The sequence below is a fragment of the Alligator sinensis genome, unplaced genomic scaffold (genome assembly GCF_000455745.1).
Source record: "Alligator sinensis unplaced genomic scaffold, ASM45574v1 scaffold337_1, whole genome shotgun sequence".
NCBI lineage: Eukaryota > Metazoa > Chordata > Crocodylia > Alligatoridae > Alligator > Alligator sinensis.
The window spans coordinates 1,435,994-1,461,517 of record NW_005841927.1 but is presented as its reverse complement, the minus strand read 5'-3'; the positions used below and the strand labels follow the sequence as shown (position 1 = coordinate 1,461,517).

The window sequence follows — 25,524 nt, the reverse complement described above, 5'->3', positions numbered from 1 at the left end:
GAATTTGTAAACAAAAATTCTTGCAAAAATCATTTATTATCAGTTCTAAATAAAGATAGTACATCTCAGAATTTTTCAGTAGCATGTTAGCAAATTAGTTAGCCTAAACTATTTTTATGTAGCTTTCATGCTAGCAGGTTTGGCTTTGGTTTTATTTTGCTTTTGCTAGTGGATGGGATTTTTTCCATCTTAAAATTTAAAAAAAAAAGATTTTTGGGATGAATTGTTGCCAGTGAACATTTACGTATTAGGCCCTTTATTAGCAAAGCTAATAGTATGATCTGCTAGCATTTTATATTGCTGCAATTCTGACCATATGATAAGAATATTAATTTTTGTATGATCAAATTGCTGTATAAAAAAAAATCCTACAGCATCCCTATTATTCTGTAATAATATTATCCCTCTCTTCTTGACTGGGAAACTAAGACAGGGGTGAGGTGAAACCGCTTGCTGAAGCCCATATGTAAACTAAGTAAAAGAGCTGAGTTTAGAGCTCAGAAGTTCCTGGCTCATAGTCGAAAACCTAATCATCTAGACCAGTATTTTCGTAGGGCTGTGCAAAGCTTCAGTCCCTGATTTGATTCGGACCGATTCAGTGGCCGAATCAAATCAGAGGATTCTTTCATCTTTCCGAATCAATTCGGAAAGATTCACCGATTCGGACATAGACACAGCTTTAAACATTTTTTCTACATACCTCTAGGTAGCAGGCGGCTTGCGAGCGTTGCGATGCTGGGGTGCATAGAGCATGGCACAGAAGCATGGGGCGCTCCCCAGCGTGCTCGGCAGCAGACCCAGAAGCTCTGGTGTCTCCTGGGTCTGGGGAGGGTACCTGGGGTCCCCCCCCCATAGCCGATTGCCCGGGGGGGGAGACGGACAGCGTCCTTGGGGGCAGACCCAGAAGTGGACCAGAACTACTACTGGTCCACTTCCAGGTTCGCCTCTGAGCATGTGGAGGCCTCCCCCCCGCACTCCTGTGGGATGCTCCATGTCCCCCAGCATCACAGCATTCACAAGCCACGCTGGTACCTCGAGGTATGTAGAAAAAACATTTAAAACTGTGTCTGTGGCCGAATTGCGGATTGTCGGAATCAGCATCGAATCTTCAGATTCAGATTTGGCTGAATCGAATTGGGGACAGTGATCCGAATCAATTAATCGAATCACTGTTCCTGATTTGGGCCACATCTGAATCAAATAGGGCCCATTTTGCACACTCCTAATTTCTCCTACTTTTTAAATCATATACATTCTTTTATGTTTGTTATGTTGTGTTACTCCTATAATTCCTTGGTATGGATGATAATAGGGAGGGGAATCCTTTTATGTCATTACAGCCACACTGTAAACTCTCCAGCAACCTGAGAAAGAGAGATTGTAGAGTTAATCTTCATTTTTATTTTTTCTTTCTTTTTCTCAGTTTTTCTCTTTAACCCTTTTCCCCATTTCTTCCTGTTACTTACCCTCCAAAAGTTATCTACATACCCCAGTCTGAGACACCGTTCTAGACCACATTAGCTGTTACCTCCTTCAAGAATGCCTAGCCTACTGTATTTTCTAGTCTGGCACTTTTGGAAAGTAGCCTTAACATATGAATAAAATAAGAGTATCTGCATTGCCATCATCCTTTTTAATGTAAAAAACTGTGCGTGGTACATCTCTGATTCATTCATGCAGTCGTATTTCAGTTAAAGTTATCTTCTTTCTAGTATTGGCTATCCTGTTGTGACTTTGGGCTTTGGCTTCAAAAGTTATGTCAGCTACAAAATGCGATTAAGAAAACAAAAAGAAGTACAGAAAGAGAATGAATTTTATATGCAGCTTCTCCAGCAAGCTCTACCCCCAGAGCAACAGATGCTACAAAGGCAAGAGAAGGAGGCAGAGGAAGGTAGGTTGTACAGACTGCATAATGTTTTCCTGCCACCAGCTATAATTATGAATATCCTGTGCATGTTAATCCAGACCTTCATTAATCCACACAGTCTGTATAATTGATACAAAAAATCACCAGGCTCCTTTCTTTAGCAATGTATTGCAGTGAGGCCCCATATCACTAATATTTCACTATAGTTTGGTTTTATGCTATGAAGAACCATCAATTTAAAATGTAAACGTTGGGGAAAAAAACAGTTTCCAATGCTTAGTCCTTTTTAACTTCTCTCTTTGGTGACTCAACAAATGAGAAGTTTTAAACCAGTTTCCTGGCCATTAGTCAGAATCAGCAAAGTCCTACTATGTTCATTTAAAACACTAAGATTATTGCATGGTAGGGAAAGTGAGTCTCAATTTAAAAAAGAAACTGTTGCAGGATTATTTTTCAAGTATGATCTATTCTGGTTGAAAGTAGAAGTTTAAATGTTGCCCTTCTCCCTCTGAATTGAACAGCAGTTACTTTTAATTATGCTTTTAAATTTATTTAAACAAATAAACAATCATAGCAACAAATCATTTATGTAGTGAAGGAAAAGATGGAGCAATACATGTAATCTACAATTACCAGAAACTAATTTTTCAAAATGAAAAAAAATCCATTTTACAGCAAATACTTTTAAAGCAAATTCCTCCATATGAAGTTTCACCTTATTTCATGGTTTGTGGAGTTCACAAGCCACGCTGGTACCTCGAGGTATGTAGAAAAAACATTTAAAACTGTGTCTGTGGCCGAATTGCTGATTGTCTGAATCAGCATCGAATCTTCAGATTCAGATTTGGCCAAATCGAATTGGGGACAGTGATCCGAATCAATTAATCGAATCACTGTTCCTGATTTGGGCCAAATCTGAATCAAATAGGGCCCATTTTGCACACTCCTAATTTCTCCTACTTTTTAAATCATATACATTCTTTTATGTTTGTTATGTTGTGTTACTCCTATAATTCCTTGGTATGGATGATAATAGGGAGGGGAATCCTTTTATGTCATTACAGCCACACTGTAAACTCTCCAGCAACCTGAGAAAGAGAGATTGTAGAGTTAATCTTCATTTTTATTTTTTCTTTCTTTTTCTCAGTTTTTCTCTTTAACCCTTTTCCCCATTTCTTCCTGTTACTTACCCTCCAAAAGTTATCTACATACCCCAGTCTGAGACACCGTTCTAGACCACATTAGCTGTTACCTCCTTCAAGAATGCCTAGCCTACTGTATTTTCTAGTCTGGCACTTTTTGAAAGTAGCCTTAACATATGAATAAAATAAGAGTATCTGCATTGCCATCATCCTTTTTAATGTAAAAAACTGTGCGTGGTACATCTCTGATTCATTCATGCAGTCGTATTTCAGTTAAAGTTATCTTCTTTCTAGTATTGGCTATCCTGTTGTGACTTTGGGCTTTGGCTTCAAAAGTTATGTCAGCTACAAAATGCGATTAAGAAAACAAAAAGAAGTACAGAAAGAGAATGAATTTTATATGCAGCTTCTCCAGCAAGCTCTACCCCCAGAGCAACAGATGCTACAAAGGCAAGAGAAGGAGGCAGAGGAAGGTAGGTTGTACAGACTGCATAATGTTTTCCTGCCACCAGCTATAATTATGAATATCCTGTGCATGTTAATCCAGACCTTCATTAATCCACACAGTCTGTATAATTGATACAAAAAATCACCAGGCTCCTTTCTTTAGCAATGTATTGCAGTGAGGCCCCATATCACTAATATTTCACTATAGTTTGGTTTTATGCTATGAAGAACCATCAATTTAAAATGTAAACGTTGGGGAAAAAAACAGTTTCCAATGCTTAGTCCTTTTTAACTTCTCTCTTTGGTGACTCAACAAATGAGAAGTTTTAAACCAGTTTCCTGGCCATTAGTCAGAATCAGCAAAGTCCTACTATGTTCATTTAAAACACTAAGATTATTGCATGGTAGGGAAAGTGAGTCTCAATTTAAAAAAGAAACTGTTGCAGGATTATTTTTCAAGTATGATCTATTCTGGTTGAAAGTAGAAGTTTAAATGTTGCCCTTCTCCCTCTGAATTGAACAGCAGTTACTTTTAATTATGCTTTTAAATTTATTTAAACAAATAAACAATCATAGCAACAAATCATTTATGTAGTGAAGGAAAAGATGGAGCAATACATGTAATCTACAATTACCAGAAACTAATTTTTCAAAATGAAAAAAAATCCATTTTACAGCAAATACTTTTAAAGCAAATTCCTCCATATGAAGTTTCACCTTATTTCATGGTTTGTGGAGCACTGTATATATAAGAGATGTACTATGTTACTGGGTGACGGTTGCCTGAATCTGGCAATGGCATTAGGTATGAAGCAGAACACAGTGACTCTCACTGTCAGAAAATAACAGTTGTGCTGAAATGTGTTTCCTGAGTTGTCTAACTGCTGTAATAAAACGGAGATAAATGAGACCTGTGCAGTGGGCCTGTTAGACCTGGACATTATCATGATGATTCATCATAAAGCTGCAGAGCTCTTAACCATTTCAGATACTTAATTGAAATAAGGTGGGAGAAATCCTCCTCTTCTAAGAAATGATAAAAAATATTGTTTTATTTCTAAAAAGGGGTGTCGGTTTAATTCCCAGACTCTTACCTGACTACTTCGACTAGATAATCGTTATAAGTAATATCTAAGATTACAATAATTAAGCAAGCACAAAAAAATCTTTCTAATTTGAAAGTACTGTGGGCATTCCATGTTGCAGTTTCTTCTGTTGGTCATGTAGGCCTTTCACACAGTAACAAGGGAGAGAGAGGCTTTAAAGCATTATGAAAGTATTATGGCAAAACCATAAAAATTGCAAGGAAATTCAAGGGCAGAAGAATAAGTAGTAGTTTTAAGAACTGCAATTTTTTTAAAGTTTCAGATTAATCATGTCCCTCAATCTATTTTTTTTTTATCTTTCATTGCTTTGTTAGTCATTCTTGTAATATGGTAAGATAGCGATACTATTCTCTGAGGGGTATTTATTTATAGCAGAAGTCCTTTCCTGTAAGGTCCTGCCTATCAAAAAGTAGTCTTAAGTGTTAACCTTGTCTTTCTAAATTCAGATATGATACGGTTGTTTCAGTAAACAGGTTAATCAGATACTTAATGCTTTATTTTCTTAAAATAAAGGTATGCAGTTGACTAAAATGGTATATTCTATGGTGTTAACAATTTGCTTTTTGGTATTGCAGCAGCCAAAGGATTATCTGATATGGATTCCTCAATACTTTTGCAGCACAATGGAGGCATTCCGGCCAATAAAAAATTATCCACAACGTTGCCAGAATTAGAATATAGAGAAAAAGGGAAAGAAAAGGACAAGGATGCCAAGAAACACAACCTTGGAATAAATAACAATATTTTACAACCAGTAGACTCAAAAATACAAGAAATTGAATATATGGAAAACCATATTAATAGCAAAAGATTAAATAATGATCTTGTAGGAAGTACAGAAAACCTCTTAAAAGAGGACTCATGCACTGCCGCATCCAAAAATTATAAAAATGCTAGTGGAGTTGTGAACTCCTCACCTCGCAGTCACAGTGCGACTAATGGGAGCATCCCTTCCTCATCCACAAAGAATGAGAAAAAACAGAAATGCACTAGCAAGAGCCCAAGCACACACAAGGACTTAATGGAAAACTGTATTCCTAATAACCAGCTAAGCAAACCAGATGCACTGGTAAGGTAAGTTTGATATGTGTATTGCCTAACAAGTTCTGCCATCATCATCCACTCTCTTGTTTTTCATAGATTAGAAATCTTTTGTAGACAGCCATTAACAAACTATCAGGGAGGCGGAATGGCCTCATGATTGGAGAAACTGACTGGGAGTCAGCTGTCTTGAGTTCTGTTCCTGACTCTGCTACAGATTTTTTTTCTGTGACCATGGGCAAATCACTTAACTGCTCTGTGCCTCAATTTACTTTTACTTACCTACCTCACAGGGGTGTTGTGAGGCTTAATAAAGGGCTTTGACAATCATTTGATGAAAGGCACTATACAAGTACAAAGAAATATTGAATGTGTTTTACCAATTCTACCCTCTAATGGCCTTTCATTTCTGCAGTGGACAAAGAATGGCATATCAGTACTTGAAATTCTTATGTCTGGAATGCTCGCTTTTTTGTTTGAATCTTCAGTTCACAGGTATGAATGCAAGTCATGACCTTCAGCATAATTCCTTAATAAGAGCAATATATTCAGACTCTACCTGCATGTTTGCATTGCTATGTTAGGTCTGAGTCCAGGACACAGGGATTTAATTTTGCTGCATTTTAAGCTATAATGATTTGAAAAGTCACATGTTTATGTATGCTAATCTGAAGGTTAAATAAAGATGTATTTTTGGAAAGCTGTTGGGTACTTAGAGTGCTGTCAATTGGGGTCCAAGTGGGAAGTCACAAATTTCTCCTAAAATTGAACGGGGAAAGACTATAGACCCTGGCCAAGTGAAGCATACTACTCATCAGCAGACAACACTGTCCAGCTTAGTGGTGCTGTTTTCTGAAGGAGCGTACTTCCATGCATCTTTGAAGAGTATGCATGGTAAACGGTACAAATGCTATCTTTGATGATGTAATGCAAGCTAATGACAGAACTGACACTTCATGTTTTTATTGTTTTTGCTCCCCTCACTTTAAAGTCTGGGAAAATAGCGTGACCTAACATTAATAGAGCAATTTACAAGCTTCCAGAGCATGCAACGTATTTGAATAGAGTAATTATTGTATGGCTGGCCCTTCCACTTGTGTTTCTTACCTCCCCTTTGAAATCAAAAGAGTATCTCTGTGGCATTTGCTGATACGGAAAAATAATCTTAAGAAAATAATGTATTTTTAGTTTTTAATCCCAATCAGCAGCTGGAAACCAGGAGAGGCAACAAACGCTCTTCAAGCTACTAGTGATCCCTGGGCCACAGTTTAAGAACCACACTACTGTAAAATATAGTGGGCAAAGCGATTGTTAAATAAGAGACTTAGGGTGCTGACAGACGTGGGGAAAATAAATGCGTTTTACCGGAAGAAGCAGACCGTTCAACCTGGCTCCGCAGGACCTGTATAGATTGAGTGCTTCAGCAGGGCTTTTATGGCGCTTTTATCTAATTATTCCGATTGAATCAGCTATTAGATAAAAGTACTATAAGCCCTGCTGAGGTGCCCGACCTATACAGACGTTGGGCAAGCTGGGTCCAACTAACGCAGTGCCTCTTCTGGGCTCAGCACAGGAGTGCGCAGAGTTTAAAGTAAAGTGCTTTTTTTTTTTTTATGTCTGTAAGCAGCATTAATAACCACCACTACAATTTGGCTGTACTGCAGAGAGCTTTGTCTGTTTGATATCAGCATTGCTGAGTTAAAAGAAGCACGCTGCTCTTACTACATTAGCAGATATATCAATTATTTCTGGTGTAATGTTCATCAGAACAGTTCTAGGAAAAACCCAGTAGGAGATCAACGTTAGCAGTCAGTCTGTAAGAAGTGATACCATGCTGTTGAGTAACAATGAACATTTTATATCTTTCTCTCCTTTAAAGGAGCTTTTAAAAAAACAAAGAAGTAACCCTGCTGTAAAGACAATACCTACTGCAAGGTTTTCCATCGTATGTGCAAGTACTGAGACCTACAATAATTTTCATTTGTAATCAAGCCAAAACAACTGCTTGGCTGAAAAGTAGCAAAATTGGTATTAATAGAAGATAAGCACAATGCATGGCTGCTGTTCCATGCACTGGATTCTTTGTGGTAAAGGATTCATGCCGGAAGACTCTCTCTGTGTAGCTGCCTTGGGAAAGAAATCCCACTAAATCTTTTACTATTACTGCCTTGCTAACAGATACAAAAATATTAGTCCTTTGTGCAAGGACTTGTGCACAAGGATCTGTCCATTGTGGATCTATCTGTATAAAAGCAAATAACCTGTAAATGTATGAAAGGGGCACAGGGATTGGTTTAGAACAGATCTGTAGCCCCGGATATATCTTTGTTTTTGCCACTTGCCTGCTCACTCTTGGCCTTGTGTCTCCTTTTTCTTTTCTGTATTGCTGAATAGTCATTGGTCTGACTTCAGGAAGGCCTTGTTGAGTAATATAATTGGCAGGTCCGGTTTGCACATTCCCTGCAGGTACTTTTCGATAATTGGAATTTTGACTCTGCTCTGTCTCTGAGGATTCATAGCATGTGGATACAATTACTTCTCTGAAAATATTATTTCCTCTTACAATAATCACTCTATTCACTAATTGGCATACCTTCTGCCAATTCATGTGGCATGTCCCCATTTCTTAAATATCCAGACTAATTCATACCTGTAATAGCTGCAGAATAACTGCATGCAGCAATTTAGAAGTTTGCTAGTAAATCTTATATTTGAACTTACTTCAGCCTTGAATTAAGGGATGTAATTACCTTCAGTAGGAGTTATGCCTGTGTAGTACAAAAAAAATGTGTCCTATATTTCCAGAGGTACTGACTGTGTGGTACCTTTGTTATATCATTAGATAATTACTTAGCTCATTGAAGAAAACTAGATGCTAGTTCATCTCATTTCTGTGACCCTTCTGCTATTTATCAATGAGCTAATTTAGAGTGATCTAATTGCTCTTCTCTAGTTTTGTAACTGGATATTCCTGGATTCTCCTAGTGCATTTTAAGAGCGTCTGTGTGTGAGGTAGTTTTTATTCCACTTTCAAAGTGGAATAAAAGTGCATCACATTCACCATGCACTAAATAGCCACATGAGAAATCAGTGTGGAGTAGTGTCTCCTCTTTAAACTCGTACCCTAGTTTACTGTGCACTAACTTTCTTGTGTAGACGAGCCCTTAGCTTTTAAACTGCTAACTTTTTGCCTACTACTATGTTCCAGCATTTATTATACATTGGAATAAGTTGCTACTGTTCAGACTATCCCAAAATAAAACAGTAGGTTTTCCCCCTTAAAAATATACATAAAAAACCTTTGTTGTAAAAAACAAAACAAACCAAAAAAACCCAAAAACTAAAAACCAAAAAAAACCCCAACTGAGCATTTGATATAGGTAGGGACAGAATGTAATTACATTTATACTTAAGCAGTTTAAGTTTAGTGTCTCCTTGAATTAGCCCAAAATTCCCTCAGTCATTAGCTTATTCTGAAAACTGACCATCAATTCCAAGGGATTTGTTAATGCTTCAGTTTTGTTTCCAAAATAACCCCACCAATAATTTGATTTCAGATAGTCTGCTTTGACAGATTTATCAACCACAGACAAGAAAGATGCTGAGATGTAGACTCAGGTGGTAGATGGGTTCAACAATAATATCCATCTTTCAGACAAGCCTGAAGTACTGAGTTGCTAATACAGGAAGGTTTTACATTTTAACAGAGCATGTGAAACTTACTGTAGGAGACCCTGGATCTGGCCCTTCACGGCTTCAATTACTCAGCAGCTGAACTTTTCTGGATAGGGAGTTGTCTCTTCTCTTTTATGCATGGCAATACATTTTTTTCGTTGGCTAATGAAAAGGCGGGTTTGCAGTCTCAATGGCTAGAAGAGGATTGTGGGGGTTTAATCCTGGCACTGCCATTGGTCAGTTCTGACACTAACCTCTGCATTTCATTGTCCATCAATAAAATGGTGATAGTATCTACTGCTCAGATGTTGTGAGATTTTGTAAAGTGCTTGTTCTTTTTGTGTCTGTGTCATTTCCATCTAAACTGTTCATCTTTCTATATTTATGAGCCAATGGAGAAATAAATGCTTTTTACAGTTTGTATCACTAATAGATACTGGAGCAAACCAGCATTTCATGTTTAGCTCCTGTTATCATTTCACTACCAATTCTAGAGCACAGAAAGATTTTCCTTCCAGTTTATGGATCTGGGATGTGGAAGAAGCTATGATCATAGAAAGAAAGAAAAAAAAAAAGGTTTCGTTCTCTTATAGTGCAAAAAGTAGAAATGAGCCGGCTTTTGCCACCGCAAGATTTGTATAATTGCAACTTGCCACTGGCTATTTGCATGCTGGAGGAGAGACTCTAAAAGTGAAACTTGACAAAACTGTTCATATCCACTGAAGTGCTGCCTCCTGGCTTATGAAGTGCTGAAGGAAGAGAAGCTGTCTTTTATGCTAATTGTTCCTGTGGATATCTTCGGATTCCTCGAGCAGTTGGGTTATGTTTGATGTACGGGGAATTTTTTTACGGAGCAGAGGACTGTTTACTGCCTTTTCTCCCAAAAGTTGGAATTACCCTCGCAACAAAACTGCAGGTTTTAATGGAACTATCATTTTCTTTAGCTCTGTTTATTTTCTGTTTTCTATATCACCACTCAAGTCCCCAGAGCTGCCTTTCTTTCTCTTGTCTGTCTGCCTATCTGCTTGCCCAAAATAGCATTAGCATGCCCCAGAAGGCTTTCTCCTGTCAGATACAATAGGGAGACGCTTGGAGCCTACTAAGATGTTATGGGACTGAGAAAGGCAAGGAAATAAACAGGTTCAGGAGCTCTGGGAATATAAATCGGAAATCTGAGAATGGAAGCAATTAATTCCATCTGGAGTAAGGAGGAAAGCCTGTATTTGGGAATAGCGTTGTGGTAAGGTTAGGTAAGGGGAGAAGATAGGTGGCATTTGTGGAGAAAGCAGTATAGCTGACCCAGCTGTTAGGTCTGTCACTGATTTCAACTTTGGCATGTTCAGATGACAAGGAGTCTTATCCATTGCAGTGTTGGGGTTTTTGCCTTTCTGTTTGTTTGCAACCTAGTGCCAAATGCAAAGGTTCTCCCCCAATAAAAGGCAGCAAGTCCTCTCAGCTCTGGAAACTTTAGGGAAAGTACTATTCCAACACGCAAGTAAACTAGGCCAAAAGTACATCAGAAATAAAGGGACAGGGCTATCAATGACAACTTCAAGGCCACCCTCCACTTTTACTGATATTATATATAGATCCTTGGTTCTGAGGGAATGCAGGAAAGACACAGTGACAAGCTAGGAACTTGAATCTGAGGCGGGCAGATTTACAGGAAGGTATCTTAGATTCTCTAGGTTTTTTGTGGAACAGATGGGAACGGGCTTTGTTTAATCCGAATCTCCTGCATTTTGAGAAAACAAATACAGGAGCAAATGGATACACATCTGTGTGCATGGTTCAGAGACAGAAGAATGGGCAGTAGTAGTTAGACAGGAAAGTTTAAAACATCCTATAAGAAGTGGAAAGGATGTTTAGTGAGGAAATATTCCCATTAGAAGGAGAGCTTTTGAGTATTTGATGATATATACTTATTTTGGATTTATCAGCCTCAAAGTTATTCAGGGAGTAAGCCAGAATAATGTTTAAGATCCTTTCTTTCTGCTGTTTCTCCTAGGCACAAGCTTTGTGCTTGGCACTTCACATCAAGAATCCTGACAGCTTCTTGTCTGCGGTTTCCGCATGTCTAACATACAAATAAGCTTCCAGAGCTGTCAAGCAGGTGCATGCCAACACCACATTCAAATATTAGATATAAGAGGCCAAAGAGGGTTTTGTAACAAATTTTACTTTTTATGGTCCATGCTAGTGTTGTAGCCTGGCTTACACTTTTGACAGTTTTCTTTTATATAGACTAATTCTAGAACTACTATTAATAACATCCTTGCCAGTCCTTCTACCAAATGGTTTGTTAGAGGCAAGGCAGTTGTTAAACTGTTTAGATATAGAAGAGCATTATGAAATGTTGACTACTTAGACCAATCCTGTTCAGAACAAAAGTAAGTTAGGGCAAAGGTTTCTATCTGTGGCAATTTGTTTTGGTGTATGAAAAATGCTCGCAGAAAATATGCTAGCATAATACATGCATTGAGGGAATTTCAGTTTATGCTGTTGGCACTGATTGTTTTAAAGCAGTAACATCGCTTCAGGGATTATTTGTGGCAAGAGAAGAACAAAGCAAGGAAGATGCGTTAAAGGGCGGATGCCCTATCCTAGTAAATGAAATTGAGAAACGTCACTAAAGAAAGACAGATCCCTCTAAGTTTTGGCCCTAGGATGGGATCTGGGTCTGCAAGAAAGTGTTTCACTCTTTGCAGCATCAGGGCCTGAGACATCTATTTGGCTCAGAGTAGTAACCATTTTACAATTATGGGCTTATTTTTATTTTTTTTTTTAAGTAATTTAATTTCAGGATAACTTGCTGCTTGAGTAATAACAAATGGAGCGACATTCTAGAATTCAGCCTTTCCCTTTTCCTGGATTTTTGTAAGAAAAGATCTCTCTAAAAAAAAATGTAGAGACCAAAGTTGAAAACTGTATGGTAGGAAAAATAACAGAAAAGCAATGCTGTCTTATTGGGTCATTCATCATTGTAGCAGTAGTACAAAGTACTCTGGGGAACAGAGCCAGAGCATGAGTCCACCCTTATAGCAGCAAAAACATCTCTCATGTATGATATTACTTTTGCTTACCTTGATTATACGTTTTTATTTTTGGGTGGAGGTAGTAAAGAGGATTTTTAAATCACCTTGTAGTCCCATAAAAATGATGGATGACCTCTCTATTCTTCCTGTGTACGGGGAAGAACTATAACTACTGACTCCTTTTATATAAGAAAATCCCAAAGCTAGAAATGCTTGACTTCAAAATAGATGCACATTCAGTTGGTAAAGGGAAAACAAGGAATTAGCGTGTTTGTATTTCCAGATACCTGACTATACAGCTAATTGTGTGTGTTATTTTTTTAATGAAGCCATGTCAAATGTAAATTATTTTGGATTATGAGCAGGTTCGAATGTCTCATTAGACAGTGACACCCAGTTTTTTGTGTGGTTTTTGTCCGTTGTTACAAGTAATTAACTCTGCATTGTAATGGGTGTGTTTATTTCATTTTAGAAGCTATAGCGAGTCTTTATTTGCTCTACAAATTGCATCAATTTTCCTCTGCTTAAAACTAGAGCTTAGGTCACAGTAGAGTACAATAGAATGGGAAGAGGTAATTGAAATCTGCTTAAGTTGTCCATATTATTTCACAAAATCATGGCCAGATTTATTTAGAATGAAGGCATTTCTCCTTGGATTTTGTTATTGGCCATTGATTTTTAAAGAGGTTTGCATTCTACCTTGCACTGTGTTGTTCTAACTATTCCAGGCTCCTGGCCTAGTGATTTGATCCATCTTGCTTCAAGGCCATGAACATATCACTTGGATTCTTCAGTCCTAAATACTGACAGCCATTGAGGAAACAGATTTAGTACTCGTAGCATCATGCTGGTGAAAGACTGGGCTTTCCCTGTGGCACTTCACTAATGGTTTGCTTGTCCAGTTGGAAAAGTTCCATCACCAGCGCAGCTGAGAGGTCTTTGGCTCCTTCTGAGTTTTGGAGGCTTAGTATTAAGGTTTCTGACTCACTTGGGTTTTATTTTTGCTTGCAGAGGAGCAGTTTCTCAGGGCAAGACATTCGCTTCTACAAATACCAGTGTACAGAAAAGCTACAGGCTAACAGTACCGTCTCCTTTTAGATGCTGACATTTTGCTGGAAGTTAATTCACTGGGATATGTTTCATCTCAGGGGGTCCTACAGACCTTTCTGAGACAACTGGGACACTCAGATTTGGATCAGATTTTTGTTTTTGTCAAGTTTAAGCTCACCGGCTTTGTTGCTGGCAATGAAGGACTTAACAAATGGCAGACTTCTGTCAAATTTCTCACCAAGAAGAATTAGCACAAGCCCTTTAGACTCCTTACGGATAAAAGGAACTGTACTTGAGGCTTTGGAGCCCACTTGAAAAATTTAACTGCTAAGACTCGGACTCTGACAAGCTTATGCCAAAAACCTTCGACCCACTGCAGCCCAGCATAGTGGAAAAATATTCATAAGGCTTTTTCTGTGTGTTCAGGCTGAACCAGTCTGAAAGGAGTTTGAGTCAGAGGTGGAGGAGAGGGGTGCGTATTGCTTCTTGATTGCTAACTTAACCATTGCTTAAAGCTAACTTACCTTGTATAATTTAACAGAGGATGAAGCTGTTACAGAAGGGACTCGGTGATATAGTTTTTATCTAGTTGTTAGGGCTGTGTGTGTTTATTTTCTGGTATTTGCACCTTCTAAGCAGCCCATAGTAAACACAGGAAAACAAAATACAACCAGATCATGGCATACTTTCTGTATATGGGTTTAAGAAAATAATAAGAATAGCATAACACCTCTCAAATTATTTCTCTCTGTTCATTTAAGATGGCTAATTCAGGGGTCTTATTCAAGACTTCTGCATAGTTTTCATTTTCCCTCTAGATTATTTACAAAAAAAATATCATTCTTTTGCCAGTCCCTAAAAAGGAGATAGCACAGTCTGTCTTACTGGACCAATTTAGGCAGAGGAGACTCACTTATGAGAAAAAAGTTTTCAGATAAGACTTATTTAGGTTCAAAGAGCCCCTAAGCAAGTTTTATTTTCAGAACTATCACATTTTGGAGAGCTTTAATGGAATTATTTTGGACACTCATCATATAAAGAATATGCATCTGATTCATTACATGCATGCATAATTGCTGTCCTTACCTTACCCTATCAGCTACTTTTCAGGATTAAGATAACTACTAGTTTTAGCAGACTACTTAAGTGTTGGTAAACAGTAGGTTCTGGTAGCATCTTGTTATCATCTGCCTGTCACGTCTTTTGTCTGATAGCAACCTCAGTTCTCACTAAAGAGCTGGACAGCAGAGGAAAACGAGGATGTATTTCTGCCACAGTTAACTAGCTCTGGCACTAGCTAACTTCACAGTGGACATAATGAAAATACGCATATGACTATAAAACTTTCTGGGTTGTTTTTTTTTTCCAGTCATACTTTAAATATGTCTTAAGGACCAGTGCAGCAGTGAATGTTAGCCAGGTTAGCAAATTTCTTTATTTCTTCATTTTTATTCAGGGTGCTGGAAACGTTTGTGATCTCCATATGAAAGTTGGTTATTTGGTGCTATTTACTATTTGCCTGCTAGGCACTTAGCAAGCTGGTGTGGCACACTTGGATGGAGGATGTATTTTATAAAAGTTTTATAGATGCCCCTCCCTTTTTTTGGTCTGATTGGTATTAAGTTGAACCTGCATGTTGACTGAAGTCAGATGTAACCAGTTTAGCTCTATACAGCTGTAACAAATGGAGTCTGAAATTTAGGATGGATTTTTCTTTGAAATTAGTGTGTGTGCACAGCAGACCCTGCTCTGTCTTGTATTACCCAGCAGTCCAATTTGGCACCGTGTTATAACGTCTTATAAATACATATCATGAATCCATATTAACCTCTTGCTACATTTAATCGGCATATTCTGATACTTGCAACAGTAAATTTTGCATTAGTACTTTAGGTCAGGATTTTTTCCAGTATTCAAGCCCCAAAGAGTAAAGCGTATCATTATGAAGATTAATGACTTCTACCTTTAGCCTGTATAATGAATGTTCATAGTGAGGTCCATTTGCTTCAGTTTCTTATTTTACCCAGTAATGATTATTTCTAAATAGCAATGCTTTCATTTAATGAATTCTACACACAGCTTTTATGCAGACTATTTTTTATTGGGCACATTTTCATCAGCCATGTTTAATGTTTTAAAATGAGTCATGGACCAAGCAAATGGGAGTTATCTCTGTGTAACTGAATCATATTTGCTGCCATATAAGCTGGTATGTAATTCAGATGCTTATAAAAGATTATTTGCCTGTGCAAGTTGCTGCTCTCGTCTTAACCACGGAAGTCTTACTTGTTTTTAAAACTCAAATAAATTTAATCTCCATAATCCGATGTTTCATTCATACTAACTCAGTAAGTTGTATTAAGTCCCTTTTCATTTTGTTTGAAATGTTTAAGAGGCACTTGGACATTTCTTTCTGAAATATTATTTATAAATATGATGTACCGCAGGTGGGCCTGGCTTAAGAAAGATGAAAATTTAAACTTGCTGGCTTCTTCGCTATTATACATTTCTCTTTATATATGTCTTTTCAGTGTTCGCATGCACACAGAATGTAAGACTAACTTCCTCTTTTGTCTGGAATTCAGATTAATACATTTACTCTTTGTCAGTACTTGATCCAGTACTTTTGGTACTTGATCCAGATACTTATTCTATTGAAATGAGTCTGTTGTGAAACTGTTCTCTTCCTAAAGGCTTTTATAAATGCATTTTTAATCTTAATTTTATACCCATTACAGTCTTCATAATTTAGTGTGCATTATCCATTTAACCTGCAGGTTATGTGATGTAAGAAAAAATATTTAGCTGAAAATGCATTATTTTGTACCATAGCTTGAGTTATTGGTAGCATTTTAAATCAAGCTTGGGGGAAAAGAGTGAAATTTGTATATCTGCCAGTATCCAGCTTTTCTGGCTTGCATGTTTCAGTTCTGCTCTAGAAAATGTATAAGTCCATAAGATTTATTTTACCTCCTCACAGTATTGTGAATGAGGAAAACAAAATAGTCATCCTGGACAAAATTGAAAAAGTGATGAAAGTTTTGATTACTTGGGAAGGGAAAAGTAATTTCTGAGGCATATTTACTGTGAAGAAAAAAGTGTTCAAACCTTTTCTTCATTGCCATACATTTTAAATAATCAATTTCTCAGCCCAGTTCTTTGTACCTGACAATGTGAAAACATAGTATCCCTAGAAAGTACTGTGTGAACTATCCTTTATAAGGGAACAAACTTTTGTTCGGTGCTATAGGTGTACACTGTGTTTTTATAGGGAAATAAAATTGCTGGATGCTTGCTTAAAACTTAAATGACACACCACAGAGAAAAGGACAGCTATCAAAAGATGGGTAGGGGTTTCTCAAATGGTAAAAGGCCAGGACGTATGTTGTTTACTGTGTGCATATATTTTATTTTTGGAATAAACTTTGGATCAATTTGGGCCTGTGGGAGTTGGGCATTAGAGCTGAAATTCTCTTTAAAATGCTTCTCCTTATCTTAGGTTGGAACAAGACATTAAAAAGTTAAAGGCTGACCTGCAGGCAAGCAGGCAGATTGAACAGGAGCTGCGTAGTCAGATCAGCTCTCTGACTAGCACGGAGCGGGGCATTCGGTCTGAAATTGGACAGCTCCGGCAAGAAAATGAACTGCTTCAGAACAAGTATGTTTTGCTTCAGTAACCATGTACATGGCCCCAGAATTGCACACATCCAGAGCACTTTATTTTTAAAGGCTGGCATAATTGTTGGAAAAAAATCCTAACACTTTTATCCTTTTTGCAACCAAGTCCCATTGCTTACCTAGGAATGTGCAGTTTGTTTGAGTAAGAGTTGTTTGTTGCTTCATTGAACAAGCATTTATTTAAGTAATCCTAGGACAGGTTTGCTAGTATGTAGCAGCATAGATATTATTTGTTTTCAGCTTTGAGGCTAACTGAAGATGATGCGTGTCCATGACATACGTTTTCCTTCAAAACTTCATGAATTTTCTCCTAATGAAATTAGGTGACATGCTGCCAGTTCATGTTAGAATAGTCTTTCAGTGTAAAATGAGTGTAAAGTATCATACACAACCAATTAGTTGAAGTTTTTGTAGTGTGGGTTATGATGTAAACCCTGCATGCCTGCAGCTTAAATTTAATTTCATACGCTTCGCAAGCAACTAACGCCATATGAGACTTCCAGCTGGGGTCATTGGGGCCAGTTCTGACTCTATTCATGTAGATGATTTTCTTGTCATTTGACTTCAGAGGCACAGGATCAAGCCTAGTGCTGGCATATGTCTTGTGGGATAATGATCCCACTTCTGCCAATCATTGAGCACTTCATGCAAGTTCAGTGGGAATTTAGAGTGCTCAGGACCTGCCTGCAGGCAATGAGCATCATTTAGGATTAGACCCAACATTTCCTTCTGCTGACACCAAAGAGACAGCTCACAGCATTGTGGTTGCTGTTGTGTGAATCTACAAGATAGCTGCTGTTCCATTAGTGCAATCAAGAGAGAGACCGTTTTTAAAAGATTGCAGAAGACAAATTTGGGGCATAACTTATGAAAGTAAACTGTTCATGCTTTAAAGAAAAAATCATCTAGGTGTATTAAATGATATGCTTGTTGCTCCTCAGATTGCATAATGCTGTACAACTGAAACAAAAAGACAAACAGACCATCAGCCAGTTGGAGAAAAAACTAAAAGCAGAGCAAGAGGCACGAGCCTTTGTAGAAAAACAGCTGATGGAGGAAAAGAAGAGAAAGAAGTTGGAGGAAGCAACTGCTGCACGCGCTGTTGCATTTGCTGCTGCTAGCAGGTACCCAGCAACGTTTTATTCCCAATTTTGCTTTGGCAGGCTTGCTTTCTGGATTTTAGTAAATGGAAATGCTTTAGCTCATCATCTCTTCCACTTACAAAAGCAGGATGCTTTCCTTGGGTAGAGGGAATATCAGGTATTGAATGGACACCACAGACCCTGAAGAGGTCTCTTCCTGTATGTATTTGAGCTCCTAAGATTAAAAACAATATCTAAAGACCAAGTCCGGCAGGTGACTCATGCTGCAGACCCCAGCATGTGCGTGAGGAGTTCAGAAGACTTGGAGGCCTGTCCTCATTGAGTATTTTTGAGATCAGACTCCTACAGCTGAGAGATCAAAGGGAAACAGTACTTTCTTGGGTCCTTTCCCCTGTGTGTTTAACATTACTTTGTGTTGTAAGTAGTTTTACCCTTGCCTCTGAATGTTCCTTTTGGCCTGTCAGACATGGGTCTTTCATGTAGTGAAAGGAAAGAGAAAGGCACAGTTAAAAATAGGGAGAAGTGATGTGACAGGAAAGGATGGTAGTACTCGGAGGCAGTACAGACAAGGGAGGGTGCTTCCTGCAGATGAAAAAACCCAGCACTGGTTTGAACCAGCTTTCAAGGGGAATGCCACTTTAAGCTTCAAACAATAATGAATTTTCTAGCTCATTATTATCTTTTCTTCTTTTGAAGGTAATTTCTTTCCTTTTAGAACACGTATAGTTTACTAAGACAGGAATATTTCTCTATTTATAATGTAAATAAAGCCATGCAGGTTTTTGGATGTTGGTTCTAAAAAAAATTAAAATATTAAAAATCCACCAAGTTTTAATTTGTTTTTATCTTAACATTTTGACAGTGCGCTTTTACATTTTCTACATACTTCTTAAAAAATTTTAAACTTATTTGCGTATTGATCTTTGATATAAAGCAAGAGAGTATATTTCACCTGAGACCATGATTTTCACCTTTGGAGAAACAGGAAAAGAAGCCAACGTATACAGCTTCTGACCAGCAGTGCTTTCTTAAATCAGTGGAGTTCACTTTCCATTCCCACTAGTCTTTATAGAACTGTCTTGCTAAATAGCAGCTGGCCTGTAGCTTGTAAAATGTTAAAGAAAAGACTTGGAAAAAAATTGGGGTTGAATAGGGTAATTGCAAAGGCAGGTTACTGTAACTGCATGGTCTAATCCATTTTCACTTAGAATAGAATAGATGGTCTGTGTGGTTATCTGTTATGCAGAGAGAGATGGATGGTGGGTGGAAAGGAGCAATACTATTTTGGCAGCTTCTTAAAGAGGGGAGCTAAGAGTAAAGCTCTGATTTGAGCACCTGTGCTCTCTGGGCTGCTGGCAATTGAATAGATCACTGAGGCAGTGTGTGTAGTCTTCAGGGATCCAGATCTGCACAGCCCACTGACTTCAGAAGGACTTACGCCCTCAGAATACCTGCTGAATCGCTCTGTCCACTGTTCGCTGCCACAGTGGTATTGATGTTAGTTTTCAGAGAGCAGCGATTCTCAACCAGGGTGATGTGGCACCCTAGGTTGCCTTGAGACCTTTCAAGGGTGCTGCAGTATGTCATGCAACACTAGCACTGTTAGGTGTGCAAAAATGATTCACAAGAGAAAACCAGAGATTTCAAATAGGAATCCCAAATGTTAAAAACATTTTGCCCTGTTTTGGTCTTTCTGAGTTCTTTGTAACAGAAGGATTGCTTTATTTTATTTTACTTTATTTTGTAGAGCTGGCATTTTCTGAGGGAGTCTCAAGTCTATCGAGCGGTGCCTTGAGTCTAAAAAGGTTGAGATCCACTGTCATGGAGGCTGCCTCTTCCCATTCTAAGTTTCTTCTACAAGTAGCATGGAAACCATTAGCTTGCTAAATGTAAATGGACATTCCCTGAAAGACCACTAATTTAGGCTTTTGAGGCCATGGAGGGATTTTAACAGAAAAAGGCAAAGCTGGGGCACTCCACAACAAGAGTGCTGCCTTTTTTTAGGAAGCCTTGAAAGGAAAAGAAATCTAACACAGAAGTATTAGTTTATGACATCAAACAGGAATATAAATTTCAGCAACTGTTTTATTCAGACTGATACCTATCCAGGAGATAAGTTTTAGTCAGAAATAAATCACTTTGTGTACTGTGTAAATCACATGGAAATAGTACCATAAAACATTATTCTCACAGCAGCTTAGATTTTTGTCCTCAACATGCATCTAGCATTTTAATGGGCAGGCTAAAATTTTAAGCCAAAGCACTTATGTGAATGACTTCAATCTGATTTGCCTTCAGCTATCTTGAGAGGCACTCTTTAAATTTTTTTTCTTCTTGATTGCTGGGAGTTGATCAAACAAGCTTGCATTTACAGATCTATTAATGGTGTTGTATACACAGTGTGGTTTGGGTGTTGCCACTGGAGTGTGCCATGGTTTAGAAGAGACGTAGTATAGCACCCCAGCTAATGTACTGTTTTTGAGTAGGAAATGTGTCATATCTCCCCCTGAAGTGCTGGGTGCTGTGCTCAGAGCCTACCTAAAGCAAATACTTCATTAGGATTCACCGTTGCTCAGATTTGGTGGAAGTTGATTGTGTTCTTGCAGAGCTGTATGTATGGCTATTTCAAATGTCTCCCTAAAATTAGAGTAAACTAGCTGCTGTTCTGTGTAGAAATTAATGATCCTAAAACACTTTCCTTTGGGATAAGTTAGGTGTAGCAAACTTAGCTGAAATTCCCTGCTTGTGTCACCTGTCCATTGTTGTACCACAGATGCTATGTAGTGGTTGGTGACCACTTTTCATCCCAGAGGTGGCTGTTAGTGACACTACTGTAGGTAAATAGTTGGAAGCTTTTTGGGATTCTTCAAGATGCAAGGCACTGCATAATTGTAGATGGCTTTAATTCACAAAGCCCCAACATGTCTAAAATGACTGATTCTCCTTTCTCTTTTTCCCATGGATCATTAATGTCCCAAACTTCCTAACATTTAAGAGAGAGGTATATGACCTTTTCCAGCAGTGGGGCAGAATGACCCACCCTGGGTCACAGGCAGGTAAGCAGGTGCTAAGAACTGCCTACAGGTGTCACTTGTCCCTGAGGTGGCACAGGGAGCCTCATGTGTGGGCCAGATCCAGTGGTTCAATGAGCTAGATCCATCCCAAAGCCTGTAGGTTACCAACCTCTGATTTAAGACCAAGCACTGGATAATGTTTTTGCAACCTTTTATCTGGCCATCAAGGCCATTCTTTCGTTAAAGATAACAAAATAATGTTCATTTGCTTTTGAATTCCACAATTTTTACATTAATTTTACTTATCTAACTCTCCAGGATAATAAAATCCTGTTTTGTTTTTTATTTAAATTCCTCTGTCTGTTAATGTTCCTTTACAGAGGAGAATGCACTGAAACTTTACGGAATCGAATCAGAGAGCTGGAGACAGAATGCAAGAAGCTAACACTTGATATAAAGCTGAAAGAAGAGCAGATACGAGAACTAGAAATTAAAGTTCAGGTAAGAAGAAAGCTCCCAAGGCTCCAGTCCACAAGGGGTTGAGTGATTTGAATCCTCTAAAATAGAGGGACCTTCCTAGCAGGCCTTACCGCTTTTTAGTCGAACACTTTTTTTTTCTGTTATTTTACACGTTTCTTTCATTTGAAAGTCTTTAATTAATTATCTTTAAAGCTTCTGTTTAAAAATTAAACAGTCTGAAATGTTAGCACTCCAAGCCTCATTAGTGGACTCTTCTGTGGGGAAAGTAACTTTCTAAAGTGGATTTTTAGAGCAGTGAGGAAGTCCAGAAAACTCCTTACAGGGACCTAAATATGCCCCTCGTGGATCTTCCCAAACGGTTGTTGAAGCTCAGAGTGTGACAGTTACTTGGTGTCACTTTCAGGTGTCTCTGAATTTTAGCCAGTTCTGTTTCATGACTACAAACCTCAGTTCTCCATGTTCTTCACTGAGCTTCCCAAATAGCCCATACAGATAATGAACTCCAGAGAAAGGGTTGCAGTAACATGGATTTGGAGTATACAGAGCTAGGATCAAGGAGGAAAGTAATAGGGTTTACTCACCTCATTGCAGTTATTTGTACAGTGTTTTCATCGCTTTTATGATACCACTGTGCAATTAAAATTACTATAGTATCCTATGCAAAAAATCAGTTATCTTTTTAATTCTACAGCATTAATGCTAGGCCCATTTGTGCACTGTGGGGAAATGGAAAACTTTCCTGTACATCCCGTGCATAAAAGCTACATGAGTAACATTTGTCTTGATTACTCCCACAGGAGCTGCGGAAGTACAAGGAAAATGAAAAGGATACAGAGGTGTTAATGTCAGCACTTTCAGCCATGCAGGATAAAACACAGCACTTAGAGAATAGTCTGAGTGCAGAGACAAGAATCAAGTTGGATCTGTTCTCTGCATTAGGAGATGCAAAACGGCAGCTTGAGATTGCCCAAGGTAAAGCTCTGTAGTTGAATTCACCTTGGGCTGTTGGCCTGAGTCCTGCAACATTTTAACAAGTTTGAGGCAAATATGTCTTGGTAATAAAATAATATTTATTTAAAAATACCTGCATTAAGTGAGAGAGAAAACAGATAACTTGGAATATATGCAGCAGCCAGCAGAGGGAGCACCAAGTTAACTCAAACCCATTCCTTTGTTCAGCTGCTCACATAAGGAAGCAAATTTAATCAGAATATGCCTGCAATTTGCTTGCCTAGAGGACATTTTTTACTACTGACATACTGAGGGGTTCTTATAAAATCCTTATTATCATTGTCAGGTTAATTTTTGCAGGTTTCATAAAGTGTCATAACGTCTTTTGCCAGGATTCGTAGTAAACACTTCACATTTCTCAAGCGTTTATAAAATTGGAGACTGAGAATAGGAAAGATTAAAGGAAGAAGTAGAGTGCATTTAATAAGCAAACCCTTTTTCACTGATGAAGTGAGAATGGTTAAAGTGAGGAAATAAAGTTCGGCAGCAGAAATAATCTTTCAGTATGATATAGTTTTGAAGGTTAATACTGTAAAATTTAACAGAAATGCCATGTTGACTTACACTGCTAGGTAAATAATTGTTCATTTTAATTCCCCAGTATGTATCTAGTTTGCTGTATTATTACCAAGGCTATGTTAGAACTCTGTTCCCTGTGGTTGTTTTGCTGTATTAGGCCATGGATGTGGACAGACAAACCATTACAGCACTTCCAGCACTTTATAGCTGATCCAGTAGCGCTGTTTTGTCCGGCTGCTCTATTCCAGTCTAAGTGGAAGCGATGTAACTTTAAATGGCTCTCATTTAGGTTTAAGTCGACTCTACAGGTATAGAAACAGCTGGAAAATTACAGTTGAAAACAGATGAAAAATTACAATTGATCATCTCCAGGCTACTAATGTTGGATAAAAATGTACTGCATGTTCTGAGTGACACTCTCTTTTCTGTTTCAGGGCAAATGATTCAGAAAGATCAGGAAATCAAGGAACTAAAACAGAAGATAGCAGAAGTTATGGCAGTAATGCCCAGCATAACATACACTGCAGCCACCAGCACCCTGAGTCCTGTTTCCCCACATTACTCTTCCAAATTTGTGGAGACCAGCCCTTCTGGACTTGATCCCAATGCCTCTGTTTATCAACCCCTGAAGAAATGAATGCCAACTTTCTTTTTGCCCAGCAATTTTGTCATACCGAAGGCATCGCACAGGAGTCTCTCTCGCAGTCAAGATGAAATTGTATTGTGTGAGACTGTATTTGTTGTCATTTAAAACAGGAAAAAAAAAAGAACATCAAGATTTGACTAGAACTGCCCATCAGTTTTTCTTGTAAATTTTTAGAAAACCTCACAGAACTTTGCAATTTATTTTTCTTGGCCAATGCATTAAAAACAACTCTTGGTTTTCAAGTAGCCAATTTTGCCTTTTTATGTAGTCTTGCATGGTTTCCTCTTGAAAAACACAGGGCTTTGCTTGATTCTGAACCCTTTCTTTCTTTCTTTCTTTCTTTTTTTAATAAGCTGAAATTGCAGACCAGAGTTACACGAATAATGATGAAAATTCTTTTGTTTTTAGAGTGAAAGGGTTAAATAATCTAACAAAGCTTTGATTTATAGATGTATTAAATAAAAGTATGTGATGTTGCAGAAAATAATTTGATTACCCCTCAAAGGACCAAACAAATTTAAGGGGCATCATTTAAGGGAAAGAATAAGCAGCAAGAATAGACGATGATGTGATGGTGGTTGTTGTGTGAAATATTTATATTCCCATTGGTGTTTTTAGTCATTGAGAATTGCTAACAGTCTTGTTCACAGTGCCTTGGGAAAAGACATTTCAAGAGGAAACTTGATAGTTTAAACTATTTTTTCCCCCTTCACTATCATCTAGCTTATATATCAAGCTCATTACAGAGTCTACTGCAAATTGTACATGGTAATTTGGATGTTCATTACAAACCAAGGTTACATCTTCTATTTATTTTGGTATAAAAATCAGCAGTGTTCTGTAACTTGCCTTGATTATAATACATCATAGAAGGCACAATATTACTACAGGAGGCGTTATTGTGAAGGCAGAACTGTGCAATGTACTGTATACAAGAGACTGTAAAGCTGGCTAATAAAAGCTGCAGTTCTGGGTTTTTATTTTATTCAACTGTGATTTACACTTTACATCATCTTGTGTTTGACAGTTTAAATGGAGCTGAATATTTCTCAGCTGTTGTGCCAAGGAGTTTTTAGAGTTTTTAAAGGAAACTCATAAATTGCACAAAGATTTAAGTTAAAATGTATATTATACATTGGTAGAAAGTGTTTGCACTGGCAACTTTGAAGTGTTGAAGACTTTTTTATTTTGCAGGGGTGGGTAAGGGTGGGAAACAAAATTGTATTGGAAACTAGCAAAATTATAAACCAAACATGATGATTTTGCAAACATGCAGTGGACTCTGGAAGGACAAAGTTCTTCTTCAAGAAGAAAAAAAATTTAAAGTTTCATGTTAATTGGCATGTGTGCCTCATTTTAAAAAATGAAGTAGGACAAGCAAGTCAATAAAATAGAAGTATTAAAGATTCATCATTTTAATCACAGATATTCTTTTGGGATAAAACTTCTAGCTTTAGCCAGGTGTGCATGTTGCTGTCATTTGCATTTTTGAATCATCTTGTGTAATTGTCACCATAAAAGTGTTACTCCGAAATGTCATAGGTTTTTCATCTTTGTGCAGAACATGAAATATTGTCACTGACTTTTTGTGTTGAGGTTCCCCCATTTTGCTGCCTTTTTGGCACTACTTTCGTTAATACTTGGTCTTGGCTGCATTCTTTTTTTTCTGTGGGGTTTACAAAGAATAAACATTTTCTTGCAGATAAAAAA

The 25,524-nt window shown here is 37.9% G+C and overlaps 1 protein-coding gene across 1 annotated transcript in view; it reads left to right on the top strand.

The window, feature by feature from the left end:
- Window positions 1-25,524, top strand: part of MACO1 (macoilin 1) — a 34,358-nt gene extending 8,834 nt beyond the window's left edge. Inside the window, exons 5-11 of the mRNA XM_014517854.2 lie at window positions 1,713-1,891; window positions 5,138-5,636; window positions 16,863-17,021; window positions 17,983-18,165; window positions 21,539-21,659; window positions 22,436-22,610; window positions 23,603-25,524. Coding sequence (XP_014373340.1) covers window positions 1,713-1,891; window positions 5,138-5,636; window positions 16,863-17,021; window positions 17,983-18,165; window positions 21,539-21,659; window positions 22,436-22,610; window positions 23,603-23,805 — 1,519 coding nt within the window. The 3' untranslated portion in view covers window positions 23,806-25,524. The remainder of the gene's footprint in view (window positions 1-1,712; window positions 1,892-5,137; window positions 5,637-16,862; window positions 17,022-17,982; window positions 18,166-21,538; window positions 21,660-22,435; window positions 22,611-23,602) is intronic.